At 35.4% G+C, this 12,215-nt stretch overlaps 1 protein-coding gene across 10 annotated transcripts in view; it reads left to right on the plus strand.

The window, feature by feature from the left end:
- Positions 1-12,215, plus strand: part of LOC18439193 (anthranilate synthase beta subunit 2, chloroplastic) — a 56,883-nt gene that overhangs the window by 43,764 nt on the left and 904 nt on the right. For 8 of the 10 annotated variants that reach the window (XM_088864569.1, XM_088864565.1, XM_088864568.1 and 5 more), the window contains one exon: positions 3,761-3,896. In XM_088864569.1, coding sequence (XP_088720695.1) covers positions 3,761-3,896 — 136 coding nt within the window. Of the gene's footprint in view, positions 1-3,760; positions 3,897-9,969; positions 10,079-12,215 lie in introns of all 10 variants that reach the window. The other 2 variants (XR_016053935.1, XR_016053936.1) reach the window with 1 other exon arrangement.

Raw genomic sequence — 12,215 nt, forward strand, 5'->3', positions numbered from 1 at the left:
AATAGCTTTCTTAAAAATATAAGAAAACTATTTAACGGCACATTAAGAAAGCTATTGAATGGCATATTCTAAAAAATGATTTTAGTAAATATAAGAAAGCTATTTAATGGCACCTTCTAAAAACTGATTTCCGTTTCTTAAATATATTTGGGGCTTTTTTTTTTGTTTTTCTACTTTTCTTTCTTCAATTTTTTATATGGAAAATGCACAAAACAAAGAAAATCCCAAAAATCGAAAAAAGGAAAATTAAAATTAAAAATAAAAACAGAAAAAAAAAACGAGAAATTTTTATTTTTTGAAATTTTTCTGTTTTTCATTTTTTTTTTTTCTCTATTTTCCTCGAATTTTCCTTATTTCACTATTTTATTAATTATTTAATGCCTTAGATCGGTCCGACTGGTGAACCGGTCCAGTTCGGCCGGTCCAACCAAACTGGTGCCTGTATGGGTTCGGTCACTCATCTGATCCTGACAACATAATGCTACAGTATAGGCCTGGGACGCATGTTTATCGAGTGGTGCAAGAACATTTTCATCATTTTTTATTTTGCAGATATTTTTTAATATTTTTTGTGTGCGTAGGTGTAGTGCACCTCTCCAAAGATTTTAGCTCAAAAGAATTTATAAAAAAACTACAACTGAAAATGTGCATTCCTACTAGCTGTTGGATATGCTCAGATTGAATCTGAGCTGTCCGGCCTGTACTATTTAATAGGCTTGCTTGCTCATGAAATCATTTTCTTGTGTGCTCATGAAATCTATACACAAAAGAAATGTAAGAAAATTATATATATATATATATATAAGATGAGGTACACCCATTTGTGTACCTCATCTTGTATGCCCAATGGCTCATACGTTTTTTTGTTTTTTAGTTCTAATTTTTAAAATTCTTTACATGAAATTTGGAGCATCCGGTGCATCTAATAAAAATAAAAATCAAATAAAAAATTTAATCAAATTACACCTAAAAGTTTAAGGGGGATTTTGGTCGGTTTTTGGTTTTTTAGGGAAACTAACAAAAATTCCCATTTTATTATCAAATTTAAAAAATAGTTCTGTATATTTTATAGTTTACGATAAAGTTCAGCTTTTGAGAGTGCATTTTATATTTTAACTTTCTTTTCTTTTCTGCACATCAGATTAAGCTCAAATTTAGGGTGTTGGCACTTCTCACCATCTCACTTTTGTAAAAAATACAAAAAAAAATTAAAAATAAATAGAATACCAAATACCGCAAAATTTTGAAATTGACAGAGCTATTTTAATCATTTTTATTTAAATTGATGTTATTTTTTTGGCATTTTGACAAGTGATAGTGAGAAGTATGAAGGATGGATACCTAAAAGTTCCCTGAGTCCTTGTTTTTCGTCATCTATTTATCTATGGTAAAGAGTAGAGTTTCCTTCTTCATTTCTGTATCTATTAATGTTTTTGCTAGATAGAGTGGTGTATCTAATTAAGACACACTAGTGTATCTATTATGATAATGAATATTAATGTTCTTCATATTTGGTAAGTCTGTTAATTATCACAATTAATAAAAGCATGAGGTCGTCTTCAGTATGGTAATGTGCATGGTCCCTATTACCTACATGCTCTGCAAATCCTAATGGATGCTCTTATACCTACTATTTTGGGTTTTGAGGAAGAGCGGTTGGGTTTGGTTAGGTCAGCGGCTGAGTTGGGGACGTGTGGGGAGGGGTTGAAGAAATGGTTTATGCATCTCCACTCCTGAAAAATAGGAAGAACTTCTGCTAAGAACTAAAAATGTGATCTTGATTTCTAGCAATGGAAAGGGGAAAAAGTAATCAAATCAATGTCATGTAAGTGTCTCATATGTGTCTACTACTCCAGCCTAGAAAATGAAGTAGAGGACAACATGTCTGTGCGAGTAAGCAAGTAGAAATTTTATACATATTATATATTTGTCATATAAAAATTCTGAAAATTTGCAAGAAAGATTGCAAAACATAAAAACTGAAATTGTTTCTTAATACTATTTATAAGAAAAATAAAAATATTTACTGTTTCACGCTCTTTCTTTTTCAATTTGATGCTTTTGAATCTTTTTAAGGCAAATATTTTGCTAAGCATACAGTAAATGTATCAGGTAGCTTCCCTGTAAAGCCATTGCTTCTAAGCCAAAGTGAGGGACAATGCTTCCTTTTTGCCATATAGGGAGGACCATATTCAAGTCCCCATAAGGAAGTTTGACTTTCTTAAATCAGAATGCATGTTTAGGTGGGGAGTTTATTGTTTGTTTTTCCAAGAAAGTGCGCCTTTCAAGCTATTAGTAAAATATATTTTTTTGAGAAATATTAATAAAATAAATTTCAATATAGAAAGTACTGCTATACGGTGATAGCGAAGAGGAAAAAATGGTTTGGCCTTTTATTGGGATGTTGTGGATTTGAGTCCCAGAAGCACTTATGTTTAGGTACTGATACTGCATCTTTAGATGATGGACATGGGCTACAAGGGTGTCAATATGCCATGTCTAATCACTGAGTCACCTGACATGTATGGACAACATGCCTGAGCCATAACAACCCATATCCAAATAAGTGTCGATAAGTTGATACACGCTGATACGTAACGTATTGACATGCGGCACCAAAGAAAAAATATGCAGTACCCAGGTGACACTGGTGCAATGCAGTATCTCTCAAAGACCCTACCAGATCTGTAAGTCAGTCTTATTAAGTTGCTTAAAAGACTCATTTTGTCTCTACCTGTCTTTCCCTTGGTTTTTGGATTATGGGCAAAGAGGACTGAAGATAAGCAAGAACTTACTCATCTCTGACTAGTGAGATGACGAGGCTTGTTGCCAAGCCCAACCACAGTTAGTATGAATGTGTTTTTCTTCTCTATGTTTTCTTGGGAAAAAGGAAAAAGTACATCATTATTACTAATCTACTTCCAAACTATTTCAAAATGGTTGTTACTGTTCTCCCTCGAGGAATATCCAATGAATTCAAAGATATTTGCATACTATTCTAATTATATGTTATACATGAAATTCAAATAAATTCTCTTTAAATGTCCAATTTGCAAATCTCTTTATCTGTATGTCATCCAATACTCAAAAAATTGAAAAATATATTTTGTCAAACTCCAAGAATATTATGCCTATGAGAAATATGAAATATAATAAAATAAGATAATTTATGGACATTGTTGCTATGTATTATGCCCCCAAATGCATGCTAAACTGCTGGCAAGCAACATAAGATGATCTCATATGGGACTAAAAGTATTTGTAAGTGTTCTTATTGTCCTTATCATTGAACTCTGTGGGGAAGCCTTAGGAAGACAATTATGTGCTCTATGTATTCTGAATGTCGTGAAATTATGTATTTAATGCTTATCATTGAACTCTGTGGGGAAGCCTTAGGAAGACAATTTTGTGCTCTATGTATTCTGAATGTTGTGAAATTATGTATTTAATGGATATTCTATCATGTAAGTACCTGTGTATGTTCTTACAATACACATCGTGGACATCCATCATCGAGCATTCTAAATACTAACAGTGAGCACTGGCCATAGTTTTCCCGAGGGACATCAGCACTGGAAACATCCTCCCTGCCCATCATAATCATCTACGGCGGTTACCCCAAATTTGTATTGTATACCATACAAATGATGTGTGCGATATAGTTCTTTTCTTTTGGTAATATGTATGCTGTAGTTTCCCATTCATCACAGGCATGTTGACATGCATATATACCTGATCTATTGTCTACTGTTATGCACAGCCCCTTCATTGCTGGTAGATACCACAGCCTTGTAATAGAAAATAAGACCTTTCCAAGCGATAAACTTGAGATTACAGCATGGACAGAAGATGGGTTGATCATGGCTGCGCGTCACAAAGAGTATAAGCATATGCAGGTAATTATTCTTATATTATGTCTTGGGTTCTCATATAGTTGTTGTATAAAGAAATATGAAAGCATACAATTATTTAATGGACTATGCAAAACAATAGTTAATTTGGATCATCTCCGTCATTAAAATGGACAGTGATGGGGAGTCAGTTGGGTCAACAGTAAATGACATGACCTCAATTGTGGGGCCCATGGTCCCCTCCATATCATCTATCACTTCATTGTATGGTGATGATTCCAATGAATTATGGTTTTCCATTATCTATTGGATTCACATATACTTCACTTTTCTTTGTTTATTTTTAAATTTTACCTCTCAATTGTTGTATTTTCTTTTCTTTTTTCCTTTTTTTTATATGTAATTGTTGTATTTTCATTTTGATCTATGTAATGCTGCGTCATGTAATTTGATCTAATGCAAGGCAATATTTTTGTGTACATAATTGTCCTTTTTTTAAAAAAAAATCTTTAATCGTTGTATTTTCATTTTGATCCATGTATTGATGCGTCATGTAATTTGATCTAATGCAAGGCAATATTTTTGTGTATATAATTGTACTTGCTACTTGTGCATGGTGAAATATGTATGGATCTTTGGGGCCTCTGACTGATAAATTAAAATTGATTGTATTTCTTTTACATATGGTGAAATCTGGTGAGCTTTTTTTATGTTATTTGGGACTCTAGTTTGTAAAATACTGATCAGCTCGTAGTAGTGATCAACCCTTGCGATTCTCAGGCAATGGAGGGAGGAAGGGAGGGAGGGAGGGTACTACAATGAAATATTTATTTGGAACTTACCCAAAGAAAGTTATTTCAAGTCACAATGTCACATTGACATATTAGAAGGGAAGATGTCCTTTTTTCATGGATTATTATAAATATTGTCAATGCATTTTTTTTTCTAGAGAAAACCCGGAGTCATGATTAGATGTACCATAAAAGAATCAATTCTACATTCGCAGTAGAATAAACTAACTTTCAAGCTAGGCTTATTGTGCCTTATTTATAATCTGGCATAAAATAAATAAAATTTCATCATGGAATTATATGGAATCAGGTGGCTTATACTATACCTTAAGCCACTTTGAAAAGCAGGGGTCTATTGGACCCTCGATTTTGCACACTTGTAGATCTCATCTAAGCAATCAAATTTTTTTTGAAGCCACACAAGGAAAGGGAGAACATGAGTTCGTCATTATCGTTGAATGCAGCATTCCATCTGGCAGTTGGTGGATTTAGGTCCTCAAGAATTCAAAATTGATTTTTTTTCTTCAAGCTGTATATTTTTTCAAATTGGAGATGATGCGCAAAATTTTAGCCCAAAAAATCCCTCTTGCTATGTCTTTTGGGGCTTGGCTTATAACTTTTGCTATAAGCCACTTGACTTGTGTAATCTTTTTCCTTTGAATGTTAGGTGAGGGATCAAGGAGTGATGCACAAAAACTTTTTTAGAGTAAGAGGAAGTCCCCTTGAGTCTTGAAGTCAAATTGTCTCATCAAATTTTTATGTGACAGTTTTCTTTCTCAATATTTGGAGGGAAAAGAAGAAAAAAGAAAAAGAAAGAAGGAGAATACAAAGCAAACTTAAACAGAAAGTGTGGAGACTAACAAAATAATGAGTAAGAAGAGGGGTATAAAAGGTGAGAGTGAATGAAAGATGTCTAGAGAGCAAAATGAGGTTCGAAAAATATATAAGCTCTGGGGCAAGTTGTCCTGTAAGTCAAGGGCCTTCGGCCAGACCTCTTTGGGCCTGTCATGGGCCAAATCACTGGGGCCCACTCCAGCCTGTTAACTATACATTTAAATGTAGTCTTGGCTCTTAGATCTATGACAAAAGGAATACCATAAGAGATCTATTCCAACCATCCCAACAAGTCTTGTTTGATAGAGAAAGACATTCTATTTTTGTTCGCTCATATTGTTTGATGACATAGGTCATAGATGGATAGCTCGTGCATGCTTTATCAGAAAAGGACACCATGAAGACTTCTAAGCAGAAATGGAAAGTGAGGACAAGAGGGGTAATCCTGTGCATAATTGATAGATGACTATGGCGGCCTATGCAAGCAAAAAAATAGCTGCGTGCATATGATACAATTATTGCCATTATATGCATGTAATGGAAAAACATTGTATTCACATGAATAAGGTTGAGGGATTTACACCTAAACCGTATTGGTTCTGCCATGATGGGCCCAAGCCTAAGAACATAGACCCAATCACCGCCTTTTCATTTTATGGGCCCTGAATTAGTTTTGAGTTGGTTCAACAGTATATACGATCCAAACACGGCCGTGGGCTGGGCCTACTCAGTCCATAGGGCAAGCCTTTCTAACTTGTAGCATTAAGTGTTTGGTCGTAGAGAATATGAAAAGATAGAGAAGCCATGAGTGCAAATATGAAATAAAATGTAGTTCCTGAATATGGTTTATGACAAGTCAAGGGATATTGGTGTTTCCTAAGGGGAACATTGTACTATTAAAGGAGAATGAATGTTCCTGTGTGGCTTATCTTCTTGGGGACATTTCAAATATAATGACATGGTTGAGGAAAGTTAAGAGGCCGGGGGAAGTTAATAGGGGCCTATAATGTTTGGACGATACTTGGTGGAAAATTGTAAATGAAAGTGTCACCAATAATAACATCCAGCGGGAAGTGGACGAGTGGGATGTTTATAGGGACTATCAAATACTTTTGAAAAAAGTTTTGACACAAGTCAGTATTCTGTATGACTTTCCAACACACTTTGAGTGAAGGGGGATGTGGAGGCTGATACATTGGCCAAAGAGGGAGTGGGGAAGCAAGGTCTTGCAAATTGCAATTACGAAGTTTTAGTCTAGTCCATACAACTGGTATCCCATTTATAAAGGGATATCTGTTATTTTATAAGAAATATGCCTTTATACCAAGTTTTAGTGAAGTTAGCAATAAAAAGAGAAGTTAAGAGGCAGGGAATTGGCAGTTGGCACTCCAAATTCTAAGTTCAAATCTTGCCACTAACCTACCCTGGCAAAAGGAAATTAGGAGGGATGTTGGTTTTCCTAGTGGGACGTCTTGTGGTATAAATGAATGAATGGTATGACCCATAGCTTTGGAATATATTAACCTCTGGTTTGTATGCCACACCAAAACACGTGGGGACGTTGGGCTGGTAGCTTGAATATTCTGGCATTTGTGGTTCAAGATGTCACTTCGGATGCAAGTTAAAAAAACAAGCGTGTGGCTGGTGGACATAAAAACACACTGAACTTTAGGGAGTTGAATGACCGAACTTTTGTGCTTATCCAAAGTTATATTCTTTTCTTTAGGGTAGTTCAGCATTAGGATTTGAACTTGGGTTGTTTTAAAAATTACGTTTGTATGTTCGTCAATGGCTGATGGTCCAGGAATGCATGTTAGTCCGAATGGGTCTCAAGTTTCCAATTCAAAATGAGAAATGACAAACTAGAATCAATTCTACCTTGCTAAATATAGAATGCATTATTTTGATCTATGGATGGGGAAAAAACAGAGATATCTGTCAGACTCCGTGGGTTGACCAATTATCTATAAGTATGCCAATAAAACCTATATAAACCAGTTACCTGAATGAATGAATGGTATGACCCATAGCTTTGGAATATATTAACTGCTGGTTTGTATTCCACCCCAAAACACATGGGGACGTTGGGGTTGTAGCTTGAATATTCTGGCATTTGTGGTTCAAGGTGTCACTTTAAAAAGCAAGCATGTGGCTGGTGGACATAAAAACACACTGAACTTAAGTGAGTTGAATGACCGAACTTATGTGCGTATCCCTAGTTATATATTTTTTCTCTAGGGTAGTTCAGCATTAGGATTAGAACTTGGGTTGTTTTAAAAATTATGTTTGTATGTTCTTCAATGGCTGATGGTCCAGGAATGCATGTTAGTCTCCGAACGGGTCCTAAGTTTCTAAAATGAGAAATAATGGAAATAATAAACTATAATTGATTGTAACTGACTAAATATAGAATGTAGTATTTTGATCTACGGATGGGGAAAAAACAGAGATGTTCTGTCAGATTCAGTGGGTTAGCCAGTTACCTGTAAGTATGCCAATAAAACCTATAGAAACCATTTCAAACCATATTTGCCCATCCCAAAAATACCAAATACCAGAGTTGTCCCTGTCAACTCTGCCTTTATTTCGTTGTTCAAACATGGATACCTAATCCTAATTCAATTTCTTAAAACTTTTCCTATTTGGCGTGGATTCAGAGTTACTCGGCCTTGGCTGGATGCCAAGGCAAATAGATATGTACAACATAGGGAAAGGGGGCTTGTGTATAGTACTCAGGTGAGTACTTTACAAACTCACTAGAGTTTTGTAGAACTCAGGCAAACTCCCAAAGTTCTACAGTACTTCGGCAAGGAAACCTGCCACCCATTTTACATTTTACTTGAGTGTAGGAGCCCCCCAAAACCCATATTTTGATCCATCAAGATCTACCTATTAGAATAATTAGATTTGAGAAAAACCACTATATTTCTCACATTTTGTGGAACAAAGAATTGGGGAATTTTTGCCTTATTTTGAAAAAAAATTATTTCTTTGAGTCCGATGGTCAATCTTCGATGAAAATCGAACCTTAGGTATATCCTTTTGTTCTTGATCCAACCATTGGGTAGGTCTTCGACAAATAATGATGATGATGATGATGATGATAAAGTTAGGATCTTATAGATTTGAATATTGGATCTTCTATTTCTCCAAGTTTATGAAAAACCTAAGAAACGCTTATAGGCGTAGTGCTACAGTGTTTCACCACCGCCATGAACTTGCTATGCCTGTTTCAGTTTATTGAACGGAGCTGCAACGGACGACGCCGTCTGTTGTGGTTTCGCGTGAATTTTTGGACCGCCATGGACCGACTTAGTATATCTGTGAGGGTATCGCCATGGACATGCTATGTTCGTGGCGGTTGAAAAAGCACGCTGTTCGATTTCTTCAGATGGCGATGAGCCTACGGGTGAAATCATTGTAGCATTTCGTCCATAGGCATTGTGTAGATGCTTCCTATATATATAGGGTGTGGTTTCTATAAGGTTGCAGCCTTAAACAATCCAATTAAGGTGCACCTCCAAATTTTTATAAAAATTCTTAGGATCATCTAAAAATTTATTTTTATATCTAATTCTAAAAATTTAAACTAAAAATAGTTAAAATCTCGAAAATGGACGGTCTAGATAATGTGTTGCAAGATGTACTATTTCTAGGACTCAAAATCTTTGTTTTTCTTCATATTCATGCATCTCGATGTCGAGATGATCAATTAGAGGGTTTTTCAAAATTAAAACAACCTTTTTCGATGGATTTTTTAGATGCATCTATAATTCTACATTTTAAGGTTGCAACCATATATAAACATTTTCCATATATATATATATATATATATATGGGAGTGGATTCTGTACGCCCACTAGCTGACTGCTACAGTAAACGCTAATGGCCCAGATTGAATCTAGGCCGATCTGACGGTCACGACTTCTTTTCGTGTTTGAATTTTAATTTTTTTCTATAAATCCAAATCACTTGAAATTTTAGGTGTATAATCTTCTCATCAAAGCGTACCTAATAAAAATATAAAAAAAAAAATGGTCCCAAAAAAAAAGACTACAATACCTTGAAACTTTACAGGGGTTATCTTGGTCAAATTTTTGCATATAAAATATTTTTTTTATATTTTTAGAAGATTCACCTATTTTTTATGTACACGCGCTCCAAATTTCAGATTATTCCGATTTGTAAAAAAAAATTAAAATTCAAACACTCTCGGACAACCGTGACTGTCATATTGACCCAGATTCGATCTGGGCCATTGGGAGTTTACTGCAGCGGTATACACATGGGCGTACAGGATTTTTTTCCTATATATATATATGTGTGTGTGTGTATCCATTGTTTTACAAGCCAGTAACAATATTTTTTATATTTCATGCTTTTGATATATTTTCGTATTTAGTTTTTTTTTTTGGATTTTGTTGAAGTTTATATTTTTTCCACAATTTTTGTGAATTTTTTTCAATTATTTGCTCTTTTTTGGGCTTTGGCAGGACTTGGGCAAGCACTCACCCGAGTTACTCGGCAAGGACAGGGCCTGAGTCCCAATTTCTCGCCGAGTTACTTGAAACACTGCTCTAACTCCGCTGATCATGGAAGATGGTAATTAGGCTCCTTGTCATTTCTCTGCTATCTTTTTAGTCTTTTTGAGAATTTTCATTACTTTCAGCAGTTTCACTCTCTTTTGTTTGTCAATAAATTTGCTTTTTGAGCTCTGTTGAATCATCGAGGCAGTGATAAACCCGACCAACTGATTTTCAAGGAGAACCAACCATCGCAAAACTTGAAAGAGATAGTGAGGTACTGAGCTATTAATATTGAACCTTCTGCTCTGTTGCAAAGTTTGCAAGGGCAGGTTTGGATATTTTGAGAAATATTGGGGTAGGTTACCGGGGCCTCGCATGGGTTTACCCGCATAAGTTTAGGAGGTGACCAGTTACATACCCATCTCCATTTCTTCCCATCCAACAGTTGAGAACCTGCACTATATAATTGTTCATCAGGATTTAATTCTACCTGATATTTCTTATTTAAGCTTCTATTCTGACCTTGACTAAAATCTAATGAAGTATTTTTACAAAGTTATGTGGACTAGTAATCAATGCATAACTTTCTGTTCTAATTAATTTTGTAGTAAAAAATTATTTTCTAACAAAAAGAAAGTACTTGGCCAGCTATTGATGAATGAAAAGCAATAGTTGGTGAGAATTAAGGGTTCTTTGGGCAAACAAATCTGTGTAGATATGTAGTATAGATGAGCTCATAGAACTTGGAGGTGAACTAGCTTCAGCAAGCATTACAAGGTCACGTGTCATAAGATACTTTTCAAATGATATTTATATGAAGAATAGTTTCACACATTCACTTTCTACGTGTTAGGTTAGTATGTACATGGTAGTAAAATCTTTCACTTAATGCTAGTTTTGTAAGCTTGTTCTCTCTGCACTCATTGATAACATTTTTCTGAGCAGTCACTGTTGATAAATTAAAATCTTGTTTGTTTTGTATTACCACTGGATATTGTGTTTATATATTGTTTGTTTTGTGACAAATTGACATGTATAGGTAGGTTGTAGGATTGGTGAGAATGAAAGGATTTGGTCACTGACTAGCTGACATGCCCATCAAGGGCTGATCTATATCCTCTATAATTTGTCGAAGCAGATCGCAAGCCACTGGTGTATGGTATATGAATACCATGGGGACCTTGATCTTTCGTTCTCAAAGTCAGATGGTGGAGATGACTGTATGTACATGTGTCTGTCATCAGGCACTACAGTTAATCTTCACGGCCTGTCACCATGAATGGTTGTTGGATAGCCCAATGGTGTACCAGATAACATACAGCAATGATTTATGAATATATCAGTATAATCTTAGTTTTCTTTTCCTGTTTTGAAGTCCAATGCAACAGTTTTAGATTATGAATTGTTAACCTATTAGGCGATGCTTTTACAATTTCTCGTCCCATAGATAGATCTTGATTGTTTGGCTTCAGAAGTTGTCTACCATGCTCTATGTTGTCTGGTGGTGAACATGTTACTGTTCCCAATCTCAAATTCAGAGGGTGGAGATGACCGTACATACATGTGTCTGTCATCAGGAATTACAGTTAATCTTCATGGCCTGTCTCCATGAATGGTTGTTGGATGGCCCAGTGGCGTACCAGATAACATACACCAATGATTTATGAATATATCTTATATCAGTGTAATATTAGTTTTCTTTTCATGTTTCGAAGTCCAATGCAACAGTTTTAGATTACAAATTGTTAACCTATTAGGTGATGCTTTTACATTTGTCGTCCCATTGATAGATCTTGATTGTTTGGCTTCAGAAGTTGTCTGCCATGCTCTATGTTGTCTGGTGGTGGACAAGTTACTGTTCCCAATCTCAAAGTCAGATGGTGGATATGACCGTATATACATGTGTCTGTCATCAGGAACTACAGTTAATCAAAGTTAGATGGTGCAGGAACTGCAGTTAATCAAAGTTAGATGGTGCAGGAACTACAGTTACTCTTCACGGCCTGTCTCCATGAATGGTTGTTGGATGGCCTAGTGGTGTACCAGATAACATACACCAATGATTTATGAATATATCTTATATCAGTGTAATCTTAGTTTTCTTTTCCTGCTTTGAAGTCCAATGCAACAGGTTTAGATTACGAATTGTTAACCTATTAGGTGATGCTTTTACATTTGTCGTCCCATAGATAGATCTTGATTGTTTGCCTTCA

This window comes from Amborella trichopoda, chromosome 4 (assembly GCF_054954075.1).
Source record: "Amborella trichopoda isolate Santa Cruz 75 chromosome 4, AtrichopodaSantaCruz75HAP2 v2.0, whole genome shotgun sequence".
NCBI lineage: Eukaryota > Viridiplantae > Streptophyta > Magnoliopsida > Amborellales > Amborellaceae > Amborella > Amborella trichopoda.